This window comes from Nyctibius grandis, unplaced genomic scaffold, assembly GCF_013368605.1.
Source record: "Nyctibius grandis isolate bNycGra1 unplaced genomic scaffold, bNycGra1.pri scaffold_160_arrow_ctg1, whole genome shotgun sequence".
NCBI classification, from domain to species: Eukaryota; Metazoa; Chordata; class Aves; order Nyctibiiformes; family Nyctibiidae; genus Nyctibius; species Nyctibius grandis.
Window position 1 is genome coordinate 2209 of NW_027167533.1, and position 21304 is coordinate 23512.

A 21304-nucleotide genomic window follows, 5' to 3' on the forward strand; every position below is an offset into this window, starting at 1 on the left:
CGCCCCAGCACGCCCAGCACCCGGCTGGCGCGGAAATCATCTTGCCAGCAGCGTTGGCGGAGCGGTTCCGACAGCCCTATTTGTGGAGGACTGCTGCCAAATTAACGAGTTATGAGACCCTTTGTGGTCATGCAGGGAGGAGAAAGCCGCACCGCGAGGCTCACGCTGCGGGACTCCACTTTGGGGTGTCTCCCCCCCTTTCCTCCCCCCTTCCCCCCCCCCCATCCCCACGGCGAAACACAGGCAGGTAAAAGGCGTGGCCCCATCTACGCAACGGCCACAACACAGACACAGCGCGGCGGAAAGGTGGCTCGGGGCATGCCGAGCCCTCGGCCCTGCGGCGGGGAGTGAGGCACAGCTGCCTGCCCTGCACGGGCTTCCCCCAGCTCCAGCTGGGACAGGGTCCAGGAACCCCCGTGGGCAGCCGGTGCCGCGTCCCCGTTCCACACGGGAGAAGGGAAACACTCCCTCGAGTCCACCGCCACCACAGCTCCTCTCCCACCAGTGCCAGCTCAGGCTCAGGAGGGGTCTGAGCTGCCCGCACCGGCGCGGCTCGGCAAGGGTCTTGCTGCCCTGCCGCAGCTGGGAGCCCCCCACGTCCCCCCGAGCCGCCTCCAGCTCCGTCTGGCTCAGCCCCCCGAAAGCAGCAGGGCCGGCCGGCCGGAGGAGCAGTGGCGGGCACCTATCCCAGGTGGACGCGCTGGTGCCTGATGAGGGCCGAGCTGACGACGAAGCCCTTGCCGCAGTCGCCGCACTTGTACGGCTTCTCCCCGGTGTGGGTGCGCAGGTGGGTGATGAGGGACGAGCTCTGCTTGAAGCTCTTCCCGCAGTGGGGGCACGGGTAGGGGGTCTCCCCGGTGTGGATGCGCTGGTGGCGGATCAGGGCCGAGCTCTCGAAGAAGCTCTTCCCGCAGCTGGTGCACTGGTAGGGCTTCTCCCCGGTGTGGGTCCGCTGGTGCTTGAGGAAGGCCGAGCTGTAGCTGAAGCTCTTGCCGCAGTCGGCACACTTGTAGGGCCGCTCGCCCAGGTGGGTCCGCTGGTGCGTGTTGAGGTTGGAGCTGCGGTTGAAGCTCTTCCCGCACTGGGGGCACTTGTAGGGCCGCTCGCCGGTGTGGATGCGCTGGTGGACGACGAGGTCCGAGCTCCAGCTGAAGCTCTTCCCGCACTTGGCGCAGGCGTAGGGCCGCTCGCCGGCGTGCAGCCGCTGGTGCTTCGCCAGGTCCGAGCTCTGGCCGAAGCTCTTCCCGCAGTCGGGGCACTTGTAGGGCCGGTCCCCGCTGTGGATGCGCTGGTGGGCGTTGCGGTTCGAGCTGCGGGTGAAGCTCTTCCCGCAGTCCAGGCACTTGTAGGGCTTCTCCCCCGTGTGCAGCCGCTGGTGGATCAGCAGCTCTGACCGCCGGGAGAAGGTCTTCTCGCACTGCCCGCAGGTTTTCGGGGCGTCCCCCCGCCGTGCCCGCCGCCCCCCTCGGCCGCCGGCCACCGCCCTGCCACGGGGGGTCGATGCCGTCCGCTCCTCGGGGGGGCTCCGGGGCTCCCAGGGAGGGCCACAGTGGCTCTGGCAGGCGTCCCCGAGCACGGGGCTCTGGGGGACGCCCTCCTCGGCCCCCCGGGACAGGATGACGTCCAGCTCTGCCAGCTCAGGGCCATCCAGCTCAGGACCCTCCTCCTCGTTCTCGCTCCCCGTCCCGTCATCTGCCGGGACAGAGAGAGACAACGCCGATGGGAGTGAGTCCCGGCGCCGAGGGGACAAAGGGGGACCCTGAAGGATTTGGGCGGACGGCTGCCAAAGGCCGATCTCAGACCAGGGGGCAAGAAAGCTCTTCCTGACCCCAGCCCGGCGGCTCCGCGCAGAGCCCCCGACACCTGCCAGCTCGGGATGCTCCCCGAGACAGAGGAGGCGGGGGGGCTGCCACGGGGCCGCGGGTAACACCTCCGTCCGGTTCGGGGCAGGGGGTCCCAGCTCACCTGCGGGGGCCACCCTGAGCGTCTCCCATTCCTTGGAGTCGTTCGGGTCTGGCACGCCCAGCTCTTCCTCCAGCTCCAGCCGGGAGATGACGTTGGGCTTGGGAATTGGGAAGTCTGTTCCGGAAAAAGGGGGAAAGAAGACACTAAACGCTATATATAAAGACATGGAACACTATATATATATGTATATATACACACTTATATGGCATTTTGTGTTTAGGCGAGCAGCTGGGAAAAGCAGTAAAAGACCAGCAGGTCACCTCGCTCCGAGCATCTCCCATCTTCCCAGGAGGTACGTGCCACCCCAGCACCGCGTTTCTCTGCGCCCCACGCCTTAAAGCAACCCAACTCCCACCAAAATCGCGCTTCCTTTTCCCACGTGCCGTGCTGTGCCGAGGGCTGGCACGGGAGGGGACGCCAGCCTTACCCAGCAGGATCAGGGCCTCGTAGCTCTCCTGCATGACGCCGCTGGCACCCACCAGCCGCCCCCGCTGCTTTGGGGCCCGGCAGCACCTGCAAGAGAGGGGAAGGGGGTTCGGTGCACCCTGGGGCACGGGGGGGGGGGTTCGGGGAGCCCTGGGGCACGGGGGGGGGTTCGGGGCGCCCTGGGGCATGGGGAAGGGGGTACGGGGCACCCTGGGGCACAGATGGGGGTTTGGGGGCACGCTGGGGCATGGGGAAGGGGGTACGGGGCACGCTGGGGCACGCCTGGGGTTACAGGGCACGCTGGGGCACGGGTGGGGGTTCGGGGCGCCCTGGGGCACGCCTGGGGGTTCGGGGCGCCCTGGGGCATGGGTGGGGGTTCGGGGGCACCCCCGGCTCCTCAGAGAGACCGCCGGCACCCCGGTACCTGCGGGCAGAGCCGGGCAGGGCGGCGCGCGGGGGCCGCGGGGTCCGGGGGGGGCTCCGGGCCGGGCCCCCGCTCCCGGCTCTCGGGGAAGCGCCGCCGGCCCCGCGGCCCCGCCCGGGCTCCCGGATGGAGCCGCCGCCGGTGACCCAGGAAGTTCAGCCTCCGCCGCCGTGACCGGGGAGGGACGCGGGGGGACGCGGCGGCGGGGCGGGGGGAGACGGCGGGGACGCCGGGCTGCGGCTGCCCCCCGGCCCCGGCCCCATCCCTGTCCTTATCCACATCCCCTTCTGCATCCCCGTCCCTGTCCCTATTCCCGTCCCCTTCCCCACCTGCACCCCCCTCCCTGTCCTCATCCCTCTTCCCACCACCATCCCCTTCTGCATCCCCGTCCCCACCCCTGTCCCCAGCCCCATCCCCACCCCTGCCCCTGTCCCCAGCCCCATCCCCGTCCCCGCCCCTGTCCCCAGCCCCATCCCCACCTCTGTCCCCGCTCCCACCTGCATCCCCATCCCCACCCTTCTCAATTCCAGTCCCCATCCCTTCCCCACCTGCATCCCCATCCCCTGTCCTGTCCCCATCCCCACCCTCGCCCCAGCCCTGTCCCCGGGGCAGTCCCGGCTCTGGAGGGGGGTGAGAGCAAGGGGTGGGTGAAGGGGGACAAATCCTGTCCCCTCGCCCCTGCAGACACAGCCCGGGGAAGGGCGCGGGGCTGCGATAACCCGGCTCGGGAGGGAGCTGGGCGTCCCACCACCCCTCCTGCTGCAGACAGGGCCAGCTCTGCTCCCTCGGGGCCTGATCCAGCCCCACGGACGGCGAGGGGCAGCCGCCCTGGGCGCCCCACTTGTCTGCCCTCGGGGAAAAGCTGCGGGGACCCGTCCCCTCCCAGCCTGCGCCCGCCAGCTCCCACCCTCCGTGCGGCAGAGGGCTGTGCCAGGCTCCTGGGGGGCTGGGGGTGCTCGCTGCGTGCCTGGGGCGAACCCGGGGATCCCCCTCTCCGAGCTGGCCCTGCGGCTTCCCCCCCACTCCCCCCGAGCCGCACAGTGAAGCCCCACAGCCCCCGAGGGACCCCAGTTCAGCCTCAAAAAGATGCAGCACGAGCCACGTGAGTTGCTGGCGAGCTGGAAGGTGCCCCCGATACCCAAACCTCAGAGCCCCACGCTGTGCCTCAGCCTCTGCATCCACCTTTTTGGGTGAAAACCACCAAACTCCTTCACTTTTCCCCACCCGTGAAATGACAGGAGCTGCTCGCCCACAGCAGCTCCAGGGCCCAGAGCCAGCCGGGATGGCCACCGCTCAGCAGGGAGGGCTCCGGAGTGAGCTGCGGTTTGGCCAGGCCCCCACGGACCCCCAGCGCCGGAGGGAGCGTCTCAGGCGACGCTTCTGCCCAGGCCCGTGCCCTGCCACCCCATCCCAGCCGCACCGGCGGCCTCTGCTGCGAGATGGCAGATTTTATTGCTGAGCGCCACACAGAGCAACCTCGCGGAGGGGACCCCGGCGCTGGGGAGGCGGCACGGCCGGGGCCCTCAGAGGGACTTGCCGTGCTGCAGGCGCCAGTGGGTGATGACGTTGGAGCTCTGGGTGAAGCTCTTGCCGCAGTCGGGGCAGACGTAGGGCCGCTCGCCGGTATGGACACGCTTGTGCTTGGTGAGCGCCGAGCTGGTGGTGAAGCTCTTGCGGCACTCGGGGCAGACGTAGGGCCGCTCGCCCGTGTGCACCCGCTGGTGGGTGGTGAGGTGGGCGAACTGGCTGTAGCCCCGGCCGCACTCCCCGCAGCGGTAGGGCTTCTCGGGCAGGTGGGTGCGCTGGTGCCGCAGCAGGTAGGAGCTGGTGGAGAAGCTCTTGCCGCAGTCGGGGCAGGCGAAGGACTTGTCGGCGCGGTGCGTGCGCCGGTGCTTGGCCAGCAGCGAGCTGTCGGCGAAGGCCTTGCCGCACGCCGGGCAGGGGTAGGGCCGCTCGCCGGTGTGGGCGCGCCGGTGGATGGTGAGCGAGGGGCAGTCCCGGAAGCTCTCGCCGCAGTCGGGGCAGCGGTAGGGCCGCTCGCCCGTGTGCAGCCGCTGGTGCCGGGTGAGGTTGGAGCTGCTGCCGAAGCGGCGCCCGCACTCGGGGCAGGGGTAGGGCCGCTCGCCCGTGTGCGTCCGCCGGTGCTTCACCAGGTCCGAGTTGACGTTGAAGCTGCGGCCGCAGTCGCGGCAGCGGTAGGGCCGCTCGCCGGTGTGCAGCCGCCGGTGGGTGAGGAGGTGCGAGCTCTGCCCGAAGCAGCGCCCGCACTCGGGGCAGGCGTAGGGCCGCTGGCCCAGGTGGCCACGGCGGTGGGTCAGCAGGTCGGAGCGCAGGCCGAAGCTCTCCCCGCACACCTCGCAGGTGTTGGGGCGCGACCGCACCGCCCCGGCGCTGCCGCCGCGCTCCTGCCCGGGGGATGCGTCCCCTCCTGCTCCGCTCGGTGACGTGTCCCCCCTCTCTGGGCTCTCCTCCTGCCCCTCACCTGCGGGGGAGACGGCGCTGGGGAGGGCAGGGACGCGGCGGGGAGGGGGTGCCGGCGCAGACAGCAGCGGCCCCGTCCCGGCCGCGGGTGTCGACCCCGCCGCCCGCTGCCCTCCGCTCCCAGGCCACGGGGTTGAGCAGCGAGCCCAGCGCCGAGCCCGGCCCCGTCCCGGTACCTGCCCTGGCGTCTCCCCGGCTCGCTCCTGCCTCGGGGCCGCGGGTGCCTGGGTCCATGCGGGGCCCGGAGCCCTCCGTCCCCTGGGAAGAGGAGAGGAATTGGGGGGGTGGGCCATTATTAAATAAGTTGCAGGCATTAATGACTCCCAATTGGAAATAAAATAAGAAAGTTTTAGAATTTAAAATGAAAATACAATTGGAAAGCTAATTGTGAGTGTTTAATAGTTAAATTATAGCACAGCTGTAAGTTCAGAGGCAATAACGACTCCTGCTTAGACAGGAAACAGTAATCGAAGCTTCAGATTTTTAAATAAAGAGAACTAAAAATGAGTCATTAAATAAGGGCTGTGTTTAAATGTAGATATTAAGAAAATTCTCAGGCGGTAATGATTCTCAGCCAGAACTAACAACGTTGAAATATTTACATTTAAAACAAAATTAGAAAACTAACAGAGCATCAAGACTGCCCAAATTTCAACGTGGCTATTTTTGGGGAAACACCCCCCACCAAGCCACAAATATTAATTACTTCAAGGCAGAAAACAAAACTAACAACACTGCAAATTAAATTTGATTAGTAAGCAATTAAATTTACTTTAAAAATCATTCAGAACACTAACTGGGCATCATTAATGCCTCTTACTTAATAACAGTAAAGTTAAATGCAGCAACGATGCCCAAGCAGTATCATCATCATGAAAATTTCCAGATAGGAAGTAGAAATAGAATACTAATTGGGAGCAGTTTACTATAGTAACATGATATTGGATTACAGTAATTACAGTACTCCTAATTTGGTTTCTAATTCATAATACAAAATAACGGTCGACAAGAGTGAGTAACCCTCAGTGTCTGTTTTGTCTCCTTTTCCCTGCAGCTGCAGAGAACCGGGACCCTCCCTGGGCACGAGTCGTTCACTCGCTGCATTTAATAACAGCAAATGACTTAACGAGGCCGTTACCTAATGAAGTCACTCGGCGGGGGGCACCGGGGGAGGCGGCCGCCCCCGAGGACGCTCCGCCTCTCCTGCGCGTTGCTGTCGCACCTTCCCCAGCTGCTCGGGACAGGCATCAGCACAGGCTCTCCCAGCCTGCAATTAGCAACATCGCTTAAGGCCCAATTATCGCTTCCACACGAGAGGAACTCGCTTATGCAAATCAGGCCGTCGTCCCCCGCCCCCCGGGACCGCCTCGCTCACGCCTCGGCATTAAAAGCCCCCTCCGCCCGCGCAGCACCCACCGAGCACCCCCCCCGACCCCGGGCCCGCAGGGACGCGGCGCAGAGGCAGGAGCAGCCGCGGCGAGAGGGGCCCGCCCGCGGCAGCAGCGGCCGCGACCGCCGAGAAACGCCCTCGCGGAGGCCGGGCCGGCGCCGGGCCCGAGAGAGCCGCGGCCAGAGCGCGAACCGGCACCGCCGCGGCTCCGGCGGGCTCCCCGCCACCCGGCGCGGCTTCTCGGCGGCGGCCGGACCGCCCCGCCCGGCACCGAGAGCGGCCCTCACCGCGCTCCGCGGGCGGCCGGAGGCCCGGAAGTGCCCGTCGGTCCCTCGGAAGTCGCTCTCGACGGGCCGGCGCTCCTCCAGCTCTCCGGAGGTGACCATCAGTCCTCCAGAACTGGCACTCCATGGCCCGTCGGTCCTCCAGAAGCCTCGCTCCGCGTAACAGCACTGCTCGGAACTACAGAAAAAGGCCCAAAACACGCTGCTCCCTCCTAATTTATTCCTCTGTTCTCTGGGTGACAGAGGAGAGGCAAAGGGAGCCCCGGAAGAAGGTGGGTCGTCACGATGTGTCGGTGGGATGATGTGTCCGGTGGCTATTTGACTAGCTTATAAGGCTTGGTTTATTTTTTTTATGTTGAAGGTGGGAAGCAACGAGCGAAGCAGGATATCTGCACCAGAGGCTGTGACTCGAGTCAGGTGAGCGGCAGCCGCCGGGCCGAAGCGGCGGTTGTTTTGCGCAGGTGCGGTATTGTCGGTGAACTTACCCGCCTCCCTTGTCTGTTATGCTTTACAGGTGGCACGTAAGGATGGGCGTCGCACCCCGTAAGCTCCAGAGGCAGGATAGGCGAGCGGTCAAGGTAAAGGAGCAGGAGATAGGGATGGGTGCGGGCAGGCCGTGGTTTTGGCCGGTATCTCAGCTCGTGCCTTTTTGTTTGGGTTTTTGCAGGTGCTGCCCACAGGCTCCAGGGGGCCGATGCCACGTGCTAAGGAGCAGTCTGAGAAGGTGAGGCGGTTGTGGGCCATGCTGGTGTCTAACAGTAAAGTATTAAATGTCACCATGGTTAGGCATTTACCTTGTGATTTTGCAGGTGCTGTGCAGGCTGCCGTAGGAACCAGATGAGCATTTGAGGTGAGCTGGGGTGGTAGCGAGGAGGATCACGGGGTGGTGATTTCTGAAGCGCAACGGTAATTTTGTGTCTCTCGGTGTCCTAGGCGCCTGAAGGGATGACGGCCACAGCATCCACCTATGGAATCGATGTGGAGCAGGTGAGCGGAAAGCCGTGGAGCTTCTGAGGAGGGGGATGTTGTGGCATTGGTTGGCAGGGACCAGTGTGACTGCTAGCACTGTTTTGTGTTTTTTGTTGTTACCTGTAGGTGCTGAAGAGGAACCTGGCGACCGCAGGAACATCCCCGTTAGCCTGTGTTTTTTTTTTTCTTGAGGATGGATTCGGGCCCCTGGCTGTCTGAAAGCTAAGTTGAGGGCCCAGGGCTGGGGAGGGACTGGGAGAATTGCCAGGAGGGGATGTAAAGTTACTGTGAGAGAGAAGGCTGTCCAGGAACAGTCCCCTTTGGGCAGGCTGAGGGAGCGGGTTACTTTTCAGAGCAACGATAGTGTGTGCCAGGCAGGGCAGTTCCAGCCTGTGTCTATTTGGTGTGTAGTTTGTGTACTGAGTCTTCTATGTCTTAGACACGCATCAGGTCTTGATGTCCTCATTGCTGTTTGTGCTAAAGGAGCACACTGTGCACCTCGGCCGCCATCCATAGCGTCCAGAATCCATGTACTCACTGGCGTAGCACCAATCAGGTGGTTCTTTTCTTGTGTAACAAGCTTAAGGCATCGATCGATCTTCATATTGTAAGTTTACAGACAGTCCTCTTTTGCAGTATCATTCCTGGCTCTGCGAGCACTTCTAGTCTCCAGATGTCCATTCTGGACAGACTGGGATTTCTTCCCCGCATCCTTAGGCGGCGAGGTCTTGAAGCTTCTTGCGCATACATCCTCTCGGTTTTGAGAGTAACTTCTTGTCACGGGCCATGACGTTCTAATCTCTTTCTGGGGTTGCCATAGAGCCTCCTCACGTTCCCGTCACGGTCCCGGCAGTTGTCTTGTCTGGCAGCGTATTCCTCTGGGTCTCGTGCCCATGTTGAGAGTTTTCTCTCATCTTTGAGGTGCGTCATTTGTAGTGTTCTGAGTATTGTCTATCTGTGCGTGTGGCTCGGAGCTGTCCTGCCTGGGGGTGTAGAGTCAGGGGTAGGTGGAACAAGTGTCTATGGGTAATATGTTGATATGCCTCGGCTGTTGAGGTAAAGGTTGTACAGTCATCTCGGGGGGGATTAGCTGTCTGCAGCAGGTGAGGACAGTAACTTCTGTAACGTTTTGAAGGTACCGAGGAGATGTCCGGAGCCATCTGGGAGAGGCAGCGAGAGGGCTAGTTGGGCAGATGGGATCTCTAAGGTGGTCAGGCTTCTCTGTGTAAGGCTTAATATTTGAATTAGGTATTTATTTTAGTGGCAGGCTGTAGTTGGGCTGTAGATGGTATACCTTAATGGGAACCAGATGTCTGGAACTATTAAAGTGATGCTCTGCATCCATTTGACTTATTCAATATTGTCTTTGCAGATGCAGAGGGACGAGCCATGCAGGACAAGAGAGGAGAGGCGAGCGGAGAGCCGTAAGAAGGTGGGTCGCCGTGTGGTGTTAGCGGGAAGATGACTGGTGGTGATATGCCTGCATTATGGTATTTCTTTTTTTTTAATTTAAAGGTACAAAGTGATGTGCGCCACAGGATACGGGCACAGGAGCTGACTCTCGGGCAAGGTGAGCGCCGATCCGTGGGCTGAAGCGGCAGTTATTTTTCAGGTGTTTATAGGCGGTGCAGTCATAATCGACCTGTGTGTTTTGGGTTTTACAGGTGGCGTGCAAGAGCCAACGTGGCGGCCTAAACTGCCGGAGGCCAGACAGGCAAGTTGTGACAGGCAAGTTGTGACGGTAAAGGTGTGTGAGAAGGGGACCGGCACGGGCGAGCCGTGGTTTTGGGCAGTATCTCAGCACGTGCCTTTTTGTTTGGGTTTTTGCAGGTGCTGCCCACAGGCTCCGGGGAGCGATGCCACCTGTCGAGGAGCGGTCCGAGAAGGTGAGGCGGTCGTGGGCCGTGTCGGTGTCTAAGAGCAAAGTATTAAGCGGCCACTCAGTGGAGCGTTTCTGCTTGGTTTTGCAGGTTCTGTGCGGGGCAGCCTTTGGAATTGGATGAGCATTTGAGGTGAGCTGGGTAGTAGAGAGTAGGAGCAGGGGGCTGGTGATTTCTTGCCTGTGCCACGGTAATTTTGTGTCTTTTGGTATCCTAGGCACCACGAGCGATGACAGTCGCAGCATCCGACTCTGGAATCGGCACGGAGCAGGCGAGCGGGATGCCACGGTGCGTCCGAGGTGGGGGATGTTGTGGGAGCGGTCTGTGCCAGATGTGATGCTGACTCACAGCCTTTTTTTTTTTTTTTTTTTTTTTGGCAGGTGATGAAGAGGAACCTGGTGACCGCAGGTTTGTTCCAGTGGGCTGATTGTATTTTTTTCTTTTTGAGGATGGAATCGGACTCCTGGCTGTCTGAAAGCTAAGTTGAGACACTGGTGGTGGAGAGCGGTTGGGGGAAGGAGCAGACAAGGTTGGCACTTTCAGGAAGTAGTTTTCAAGTTTTAAAGTTGGTGTAGGGGAGAGGGCTGTCCAGGAACAGTCCTCTTTAGGCGGGCTCAGGGAGCGGGTTCCTTTTCAGAACAACGATAGCGTGTGGCACGGCAGGGCAGTTCCAGCCTGTGTGTGTTTGTGTAGTTTGTGCGGAGTGTCTTCTGTGTCTTAGAACTTCCTCGGGTCTCGATGCCTTCATTGTGCTCAAGGAGCAGGCTCTGCACCTCGGCTGCCATCCCTAGAGTCTTGAACACCTGTACTCATCAGTGTAGTGCCAATCAGGCGCTTCTTTTCTTGCGTAAGGAGCTTAAAGCGTGGTTCGCTCTTCCATCTTGCAAGTTTCCGGACGGTCCTCTTTTGCGGGGTAATTCGCTGCCACACGAGCGGCTCCTCTTTCCAGGCGTCCATTTGGACGGACTGGGCTTTATTCCCTGCACCCTTACATGGTGAGGTCTTGAAGCCAGGCTTCTTGTGTGTACATCCTCTCGGTTTTGAGTCATTTCTTGCCACGGGCCATGACGTTCTGGTCTCTTTCTGGGGTTGCCTTAGAGCCTCCTCACGTCCCCGTCACGGTCCTGCAGGTGGTCTTGCCCCGACAGCGTCTTCTCTTGGGGTATCATGCTTCTCGCTGGTTTTCTCTCATCTTTGAGGCATGTCATTTGTTGTGTTCTGTGTAGCATTGGACTCTGTGTGTGTGTGTGTGTGTGTGTGTGTGGCTCGGAGCTGCCCTGGCTGGGGGTTTAGAGTCGGGTAGGCAAACCCACATTTGCCTGCTTGGGGCAAGAGCGAGTCTGGGATGTGGTTATTGGGATGGGGGAAAGAAAAGGGAGGGGTGTAATCTAGCAATGCATATTTTTATACTTCTTGAACTCACCGATGTAGCTGACCAAGCACGGCAGATCGGCGTGCAAAGCACATATCAACAAAGTTATTGAGCAAAGAAGTCAGAACGGGGACCATTTACTGTTTGTTAGGCTATTTTTCAGTAGCTGGTGGACTTTGGTTTTATTTTGTTGCTGCAGATGCACAGGAGGGAGACGGATACCAACGGAGAGGCCGAGCGGAGCGCCATAAGAAGGTCAGTCAGCAAGCGACAACGGAGGGAACCGTTCCATCGTGGGTGCCTTTGTGACGTGTTAACGCCAAGTCTTTCTTTTGTCCTGTGGACAGTAGATGGTTTATTGCTGCTACAGGCAGCCATTTTCTCAAGAGTCCGGGACAAGAGGCTGCCACACACTGCAGTCAAAGATGCTTTCTCCGGGCACCCGGTACAGGGAAAGCTGACACACATTGTGCGGTGCCAGCAGCTCTTCACAAAGGAGCCGTGCTCCGGCTTCAGCAGAAAAAGGCGTCGGTCACAGGCAGCCGCGTATCACTGCGCACAGCAGTTCGAGGCACGTTTCTCTCTTTGCAGCCTCCATGCCAAAACATTCTGGGGTTCAAGTTACAAAAGCCTTTTGCCATCGAAGCAGCACAACAGCTGGATTTCTACCAGCACTGTATTTCAGCTGTGTTGCTAGCTGAAATTGACTTGGCAGCCAGGAGATCTTTAGAGGGGCCTGAAATAAAGAAAGGGAGAGCTGAAGTGATGGTTTTAAGGAGGCAAATTAGGCAGCCAGAGGAACCGAGCCGCTAGCCCCTCCGGCCTGCCGCCTATCGCACACCCCAGACGTGACGGGCAGCCGCGCCGCTCGCCGATGGGAGCGGCGACGAGCGCAAGGGCGTAGTCATTTCTCAGCTCGGGGAAGGCGGGTGGCCTGAAGTAGGTACCGCAGCTCAGTCGCCGCACTTCCCGCACCCAGCGCTATTCGCTGCGGTCCCTGTCTCTCTGTCCAGCTCCCTCTCCCCAGTTTTAATGCCTCCGTCTGCCCCCTGTATCCCATCTGGATCTTTCCCTGTGTCTGTCTGTCCAGCTCCCTCTTTCCATTCTCTGTCCTGTAGCCCCACGGTATTTGTTTGTCTTTGTCTGCCTCTCTCTGTCTGGCTCCCTGCCACTATTTTTTATTTCCTCCCTATTTGTCCTGTCTGGCAGCTGGTCCCGGTTCTTTAATTCCTCTTTCTTCCCTGTAGCCCAGAGCTATTTTTTTTTCTCTTCTCCATTGCACTCCATCTTGGTCCCTGTCCTTATTTATCAGTTCCTCTCTCTCTGCCCTGTGGCACACTGTTTTTTCCCATTTTTATTTCTGCCTCTTTCTGTCTGGCTCCCCATCCCTGGTTTTTGAATTGCCCCCTCTCTGCCCTGTTGCCCGTGGGATCCTTTGCCTTTCTTTGTCTCAGGCCAGCTGTGTCCTTATTCATTAATTCCTTCCTGTGTGCCCTGCAGCCTGTCACTTTTGTCCTTTCTCCATCTCACCGTCTCTGGCCCCCCGTTGACCCTATTTTAGACTTCTCTTTCTGTTCTTTCTACATGCATTGCTATTCTTTTTGCTCTCTAGCTCTCCTTTTTCTGTCTCCATTTCCCCGTTTCTTAATTCTTCCCTCTCTCCCCCTAGTGTGTAGCTATGTGGTTTGTTTGTGTTTGTGGTTTGTTTGTGTTTGAGCCTCTGTGCGGCTCCCTGTCTGTCTTTTGCTGTACTCTTCCCTGCTTCGTGCTTTCTCACTGCCACCCTTCTGTGCAGCCAGCTGACTTTTTTCTCTTCTCTTCTAGTGTCCTGCACCGTGCTTGTCGTTTTTGGCGGTCTCCATCTCTGTCCAGCAGGCCATCGCTCCAGGAGCCGACGACCGCGCGTTCCCCGCCCAACCGACAACTGCGGCTCCGGGAACGACTGCCAAGGTGTCCTGGGGGAGGGTCAGAGGCCCGAGCCGCGGAGCAGACTCGCTGCCTGGACTCGTTACGTGCGTGACTGAACAAACACAGCTGTCGCCTTAACCCTCCCGGCTGCACTTGTGCTTCCTTTGTAGTGGCCAAGGGGCCACAACAGAGCCCAGGGGAGGAGGTGATGCACTGTGGAGGTCAGGCCATGGCCCCTGTTCCTGCTGGGCTCTGGCTGTGGCCCGGAGGAGCCCCAGGTGCAGGCAGTGAGGCTGATGGCCATCACCCTGCCCTATAAAGAGGTGGCTGCTGGAGGAGGGGCCTGTACTGCCCTGCATCAGGCGGCCTCGGAGGGACCAGCGCTAGCTAAGGGAGAAGCGGAGCCATCACGAAGCGTCACAGGGCTGCGGCCGCACCAGGGGAGAAGGTGAGCGGGGCTGCGCCATCGACCGGCCATCGGTCCTGGGGAAAGCCGTCAGGAGGGGGGCTTGCGGGGGCGTAGCGGGGCAGGCGGGGTTCACCTCAGAGGCAGGGAGCAGCAGGGGCGATGTGCCGTGTCAGAGCCAGCGGCGAGGGCTCCCAGGAGCCGGGCGCCAGGGGCTGTGCCACATCAGAGCCAGTGGTGCTGTTTCCTAAGCACCCTTGCTTTGTCAATTTTCTTTCTATCTCTTAGTTTGCTGTCCCTATTTCATAATATTTTTCCTTTATTTTCCTAACACCCATTGCTTTTAATTATTCTTTTTATGGCTGCTTTTAGGCCTTTAGCTGTCTTTATTTATTTGTTTTCTTAGCCCCCTTGCTTTTTCAATTTTCTTTCTACATTTCCATTTTAGCTTGCTGTCTCTATTATTTAGCTTTTCCCTTTATTTCTCTAATCCCCCTTGCTTTTAAAATGTTCTTTTTATGCCTACTTTTTTTCATTCGCTGTCTTTAAAAAGTTATTTCTTCTCTTGCTCCTTTGAGATCTGTCCTGGTTTGGACTAAAACAACCAATTTCCCTTTCGGTGATTTTTACTTTCAGCTAAGGTTCTTCTAAGTCGGCGCACTTTGCTACTAACCGCGTGTTTTGCGGGCAGCGTGCGCTTCTAGGACCGATAACGCTCCAAGTTTATAGTTATTACTGAGGTACCGGTAGGAACGGTACACAGAAAGGCTCTCGCGTGTACTTATTCCTAGAGAAAGCCAGGTCACCGCTAATTTCCTCACTACTTACGAGCGAAGAGCCGTAGCAGGGTCGCACCCGCAGGGAGGAGCGGACGGGACACGTTACCCAAAAGCGACCGCAGCGGTATTCCATCCCATACGCCTCATTCTCAGTGTAACGCTGGGGGATCTCGAGGGTCTCGCTCTCTGCTAGGGCCGGTATCCGCAGAGGACTCCGTCCATTTTTCTCCCGCCCTCGATCCCGATCCGTGCGTTCCCGTCCGTCGCCGAGACCGGTCCGGGCCTTCCCGGAGCCTGCCCTGCGGCGACAGCGGCAACACGACCGTCATCGGGGGAGCTCGATCTTGGTTTTGCATATATTTGTACACATGTAATGATTTCCATTATTATTATTGTTACACTCTTTTTCGTTGTTATAGTTCAATAAAACTGTTTCAACTTCCCAACCTTGAAGTCTCTCTGCTTTTTATCTTTTCCTTCCCCTGCCGGGGGGGCAGGAGAGGGGTTAATAGAGAGCGTCCGCCCTCAGTTTAATAGCGTGCCCATCCTTGAACTGTTACAACATACCTTTTGTAGATTTTCTTCTGCATCTACATTTTATTTCACAATGCTATGTTTTAGTTTTTTTTCCTTATTTCCTTAATCACTTTTGCTTTTAAAATTTTCTGTCTCATTTTATCCTATTTGCTGTCTTTATTTCCATACCTTTATTTTAATTATTCCTTGTCTTTCCTTAGTGCTGTCACTTTAAAAATTTTCTTTTATCATCTGTTTTAGCTCCCTGTCCTTAATTTTTAATTTTTCTCTTTATTTCCCTGTTGCCCCTCACTTTTAAAATGTTTGTTTTATGCCCCCTTTTGTCCCGTCAGGGTCTTACTTTTTTTGTTCATTTCTTTCCTTAGTGCCATCACTTTTTAAATTTTCTTTCTATGCCTATTTTTATCAATCTCCCATCCCTATTTTGTAATTGTTTCTTGTCTGTCGTGTACCCTGTCGGTTTTTAAATGTACTTTATACGTCTCCGTTGTAGTTCGCCGTCCCTATTTATTAATTTTTGCCGTTATTTCCTTAATTCTGTCGCTTTCAAAGCGTCGCTTCTATGCCAGATCGCCGTAGAAATTTTCACATAATTGTTGTAGAAGTTCTCATGAGTTAAGAAAACAAGAATCAATAGAGATGAAATAGAATTAAGAATAGAATAATTAATATGAGTCGAACTGAATAAACACAGGTGCGTTTCATAACCCAGGAATAATGTTCTCAGAGCCCCTTTGTGTAATCCTGACCCACGCCTGAGCAAATCGTCAGTCGTAGGTTAATGAGTAGCTAGCAGGAGTAGGCCTAGAAATATTAAATTTCTGATGATTTTAGTAAAAGGGGATGTACGGTTAACCTTTTCTTTACCTTAAAAGAATATAGAACACTTAGAAATAAAAATTAATAGAGATAAGGTTCTAAATAGACTTTAGTTGTTTAGGTTAATGTTTAGGAGACATCGGCAGCGGGAACCAGACTCGGGTCAACCCGGATCGAGACGGGACGCCGATCACAACGGGAACATCGAGGACGGGGCGTCGACCGGAGCCGAAGCGGAACCGGAAGAGGGGATCGGCCGACTCATGGAGAAGAATGGACTTTTGTGGACTCCTGACAATTGAAGAAAGAGGAATTGAAATAGTAGAATTTTAACAGAAGCTTAGGAGAAGTTTATGATGTAATTGCTTATTAGTTTCTGTATAAACCGATAGTGAATTTGCGGTGGCGGTCCAACTCTGAGTCTCTTCAATAAAGAATCAGCAAACCTAGAGACCCGGACTCTGCCCATTTTATTTAACAAGATTTTATCCAGTTCCTGTTTCTATTTTTTAATTCTTTCCTCTGTGTCACGAACCATATCGCTTTCTGAATTTTCTTTCCGTGTCAAATTTTAAATAGTTCACCCGTCTGTATTTTTCACTTTCTTACCCTCAGATATTTTTGGTTTGATTTTTTTTTTTTCCCAGGTGTTCTTTTATCTCTGTTTCCGTCTGTATTTTTCATTTTTTTCTCGTTTCTCGTAGCTCCTCGCTTTTAAAGTTTTTGTTCGACGTCTACTTTTATAGAGACGTCTCTCCCTGTTTTTGGTTTCACGTCCGCCCCGTACATCTCGTTTTAAAATTCTCTTTGTTTTTATCGAGTTTGGCATCTTTATTTTTTTATTTCATTCTAGTCTGTCCTGTATCCAGTCGCTTTTAAAATTTTCTTTTATCTTTCTATTTAGGGGTTTTGTTATGTTTAAATTTTTTCTTGTCAATGTTTTAACTTTTGAATTTTTGTTTCTTTGTTCACTGTTATGTAGGATTCTGTCTCTGTCATTTACTTTTTTCCTATGTCCTCTACATTATCACTTTTAAAGTTTTCTTTCTATGTCTACTTTTATCACGATGTTTAACCTTATTTTTTATTATTAGAAGGGGTGTGGTTAGTAGGTCAAGAGAGGTTCTCTTCCCCCTCTACGCTGCCCCCGTGAGGCCGCATCTGGAATATCGTGTCCAGTTCCGGGCCCCTCGGTTCAAGGAGGACGGGGAACGGCTAGAGAGAGTCCAGCGCAGAGCCACGAAGATGATTAAGGGGGTGGAACATCTCCCTTCTGAGGAGAGGCTGAGGGAGCTGGGTCGCTTGAGCTTGGAGAAGAGGAGACTGAGGGGGGACCTCGTTAATGTTTATAAATATGTAAAGGGCAAGTGTCATGAGGATGGAGCCAGGCTCTTCTCAGTGACATCCACTGACAGGACAAGGGGCAACGGGTGCAAGCTGGAACACGGGAGGTTCCACATAAATATGAGGAAAAACTTCTTTACAGTGAGGGTAACCGAACACTGGAACAGGCTGCCCAGAGAGGGTGCGGAGTCTCCTTCTCCGGAGACATTCAAAACCCGCCTGGACGCGTTCCTGAGTGGCACGATCCAGGTAATCCTGCTCCGGCAGGGGGTTGGACTAGATGATCTTTCGAGGTCCCTTCCAATCCCTGACATTCTGGGATTCTGTGATTCTGACATCTGCGGTCTGTTCAAATCCCCTCCAGACATCCTCCTCATGCTCCCGAGCCTTCTACCGTCTCCGCGGCCCGATCCGGACCCCTCTAACAGCGCACAACGCCTCCCGATGCAGTCACAGCACCGTCGTCGTCCTCGGCACAGTTTTAGCTTTGTAGCAGACCTCGCGCCCCTCTTATTCCCTCAGAAGATTTCCCGAGTCCCCATCCGTGACGCGGCCCAGTCATTCCATCATCTCTTCTTAACCCACAGCATTTTAGTTTTTTCAGAGCGTCCCGGTTTTGTGCGCATAAAATTTATAGAATCACTTTTCTGTTCCATTTTGCTTCAGTTTGTGGCCAGCTGTGGGACAGCGATCAAGGCCACTAGCAGTTAAGTTCAGGACAGTTGCCCCAGGCTGGCCCACAGGTGTACTCTATAACATTAACCTCAGGTTCACTGTAAATGGGGAAGCTTGGGGAGGGGCGGGGCTCTTTTTGCTCTGCTCCCCTCCCTCTTTCTCCTTCTTCTCAACAATGGCTATCTCCAGAGGAGCTTGCCATCACTCTGCGGGCTAAGTATAGTTTTGTGTGTTTTGTATTAGCATCGATATCGGTTTTAAATTGTAACCCACGAGTCTCCCTCCTTTTCCCGAATCCCTTTCTCGGTCCGGGAAGGGCCATCGGGTGACAGAAAAGTTGCTTCTTTTTCAGTCCCAGGTGCGGGCTGAATAAAGACACAGAGGAAGGTAAACTATGTAATTTTTGATGCTCGTGTTGTTACTGCATCTAACGAGCTACTTTCTTAAGTAGCTTAGTACATCATCAATCTTTTTCTACCTACGCTCCAGAAAATCTAAGTTTAGCTCCTACCCGGTCACATCGCCGATACGATAGACGTAGCCGCGGTGAAAGAGCAGGCATCGTCATTTCCAATAAGGCTCGCTTCATCCATTCCAGGCTCACGCACCATAAACTTAAGGCAGAGGCAAACAGCGGCCGCCATTCCTCCGGCCGCTTTTATACCTTCTCTGGGTTCAGCCCTCCCCTTTGCAGGGGATTGTGGGAAGGGTGGTGGGCGGTGCCCCGGGTATATGAGCCGCAGCCTCTGCTCAGGGAGCTCATTCTGCTCCTGGGCTTTACTAGTGTTAGTGCTCAGCTGCTCCTTGAGTCAGTTGTAGCCTTTGAGATAGTCAAGCTATTTGGGCAGATGTATTTTGACACTGAGAGAAGCAGCAGTGTCTGTTTGAGGTAAGAGGTTCAGGACCAGGTAAGGTTAAGCAGCATGTATAGTAGAAAGGGTGCTTGATTGTAGTTTGGTTTTGTTTTGGTTTGTATTTTTCTTTTTTTTTTTTAGGTCAGTAATTTAGTAGATTATCACTATTGGTAATCTACTTATTCTACAGGCCTGTAGGAGAGCATCGAGTCTGTAAGAAAACAGAAGATAGGAGGGGCTCACAGAACAGCAGTCAGAAAATCAGCTCCCGAGGAGCGGCTGACTCGGGGGGGTTCAGGGGCTTGAATATAGGGCTGGAGCTATAGGAGGAGTTAAGGTTTCCTTCCTAACAGTTCAGTAGAAGAAAATGGGCTCCTAAAGTTTTGGCACTAGGAGATGGTCAGGAAAGTGAGACAGGTTCATCAGCAATTCTCAGATTGGTTTTGCCCTTGGATTCGGTGTCAATGAACTCTGTTTCGTTCTAGTCTCTCTGCAGATGATGGGAGGTATGACAAAGTCACAAGCGATGGTAATGAGGAGGATCAGGGGGGTGGTGATGTATCACAAGGATAATAGTAATTTTGTGTCTCTTGGTATCTCAAGTATTTCAAGCAACAACGGCCGCAGCATCTGACTCTGGGACGAGCAGGTGAGCGGAACATCACAGCGCTTCTGAGGAGGGGATTGAAGCAAAAGAGTTTAGTATCAGCCAGTGTGAAGCTTCCAGCTGGCACTATTGGTTTGTTTTGTGGGTTTTTTTTGTTTTTGTTTTTGGTTTTTTTTTTTTGCAGATAGCGTTGAGGAATGTGGCGACTGCAGAAAGGACCCGGATCGCCAATGAGGGTTTTGCTGAGGATGGATTGAGGCCCCCGGCCCTCTGAAAGCTAAGTTGAGGGACCAGGGCTAAGGAGGGGCTGGGAGGAGTGGAACAAGTTGGGAATTCCCAGGAGGGGTTGTAAAATTAGAGTAGGGGAGCAGGCTGCCCAGGAGCAGTACCCTTTGGATACCTGAGGGAGTGGGTTACTTTTCAGGACAATGATAGCGTGTGCCAGGCAGGGCAGTTCCAGCCTGTGTCTATTTGGTGTGTAGTTTGTGTGGCGTGTCTTGTGTGTCTTAAACCTTTGTGTCTAGAGGTCTTGTCTGTACTCAAGGAGGCCACCATGGAGGAGGCAGCCTCAGCTGCCATCCGAAGAGTCTTGAACACCTGTACTCATGAGTACAGTGGCCATCAGGTGCTTCTTTTCTTGCGTAACAACCTTAAAGCGCGGTGCGGTCTTCCATCTTGCGAGTTTCCGGAAGGTCCTCTTCCGCGGCGTCATTCCGTGCCGCACGAGCGGCTCCTCTTTCCGGGCGTCCGTTTGGACGGACCGGGCTTTCTTCCCGACATCCTTATGCGGTGAGGTCTTGAAGCCAGGCTTCTTGCGCATACATCCTCTCTGTTCTGAGAGTCACTTCTTGTCACAGGCCATGACTTTGTGGTCTCTTTCTGGGGTTGCCATAGAGCTTCCTCACATCCTCATCACGGTGCCTCAGGTGATCTTACCTCACAGCATCTTCTCTCAGGGCATCACACTTCTCACCGAGAGTTTTCTCTCATCTTTGAGGTGCGTCTTTTGTAGCGTTCCGTGTAGCGTCGGTCTGCGTGTGTGTGTGGCTTGGAGCTGCCCTGCCTGGGGGTGTAGTGTCAGGAGTAGGTGGAATAGCAATAGAAGTCTCAGGTTAATATGTTGGTCTGCCTAGAACTTTGGGATAAAGATTGTACAGTCATCTCGGGTCGAGCAGCCATCGGCAGGGTGTGTGGATGGCCATTTCCATAGTGTCTTATGGAGATGATAGGAGTCGTGTGGGAGGGGCTGTTCAGCAGTAGCGAACCAGCTTGAGCCTCAAAGGTGTTAAGGCTTGTATGTGTGGGGCCTAAATTTGCTGTGTTTGTAATGCCTTTCACGGCAGGAGATAGTTGTTCTGCAGATAGTAATCCTAAATGGAAACAAGAGGTGTGGAGTTTCTCAGCTATGGCTTGATCACCGAGCGACTTGTTCGGTCTGGCTTTTGCAGATGCAGAGGGACGAGCCGCGCACCAAAAGGCGACAGAGGAGAGGCGAAGGGAGCCCCGGAAGAAGGTGGGTCGTCACGATGTGTCGGTGGGATGATGTGTCCGGTGGCTATTTGACTAGCTTATAAGGCTTGGTTTATTTTTTTTATGTTGAAGGTGGGAAGCAACGAGCGAAGCAGGATATCTGCACCAGAGGCTGTGACTCGAGTCAGGTGAGCGGCAGCCGCCGGGCCGAAGCGGCGGTTGTTTTGCGCAGGTGCGGTATTGTCGGTGAACTTACCCGCCTCCCTTGTCTGTTATGCTTTGCAGGTGGCACGTGAGGATGGGCGTCGCACCCCGTAAGCTCCAGAGGCAGGATAGGCGAGCGGTCAAGGTAAAGGAGCAGGAGATAGGGATGGGTGCGGGCAGGCCGTGGTTTTGGCCGGTATCTCAGCTCGTGCCTTTTTGTTTGGGTTTTTGCAGGTGCTGCCCACAGGCTCCAGGGGGCCGATGCCACATGCTAAGGAGCAGTCTGAGAAGGTGAGGTGCTTGTGGGCCATGTTGGTGTCTAATAGCAAGGTAATAAATGGCATGATGGCTAAGCATTTGCCTTCTGTTTTTTGCAGGTGCTGCCCACAGGCTCCAGGGGGCCGATGCCACATGCCAAGGAGCAGTCTGAGAAGGTGAGGCGGTTGTGGGCCATGCTGGTGTCTAATAGCAAAGTATTAAATGTCACCATGGTGAAGCATTTGCCTTCTG

General features: G+C 55.7%; 1 protein-coding gene across 2 annotated transcripts; it reads right to left on the reverse strand.

Annotated features, from left to right (window-relative positions):
- Positions 1–224: 224 nt before the first annotated feature.
- On the reverse strand, positions 225–7030 carry LOC137677360 (zinc finger protein 271-like). 2 transcript variants are annotated; one of them, XM_068424663.1, is made up of 5 exons: positions 6974–7030; positions 6435–6563; positions 5473–5554; positions 4365–5297; positions 225–1464 (listed from the first exon to the last, which is right to left on the reverse strand). In XM_068424663.1, exons 3-5 carry the CDS (start codon positions 5528–5530, stop codon positions 683–685), a joined length of 1773 nt encoding a protein of 590 aa, XP_068280764.1. In that variant the 5' UTR covers positions 5531–5554; positions 6435–6563; positions 6974–7030; the 3' UTR covers positions 225–682. The 2 variants fall into 2 exon arrangements, with proteins under 2 accessions (XP_068280764.1, XP_068280763.1); XM_068424662.1 differs by lacking the exons at positions 4365–5297; positions 5473–5554; positions 6435–6563; positions 6974–7030 and adding exons at positions 1966–2079; positions 2393–2478; positions 2816–2906 and having other exon boundaries at positions 225–1692.
- Between the last annotated feature and the right edge of the window lie 14274 nt (positions 7031–21304).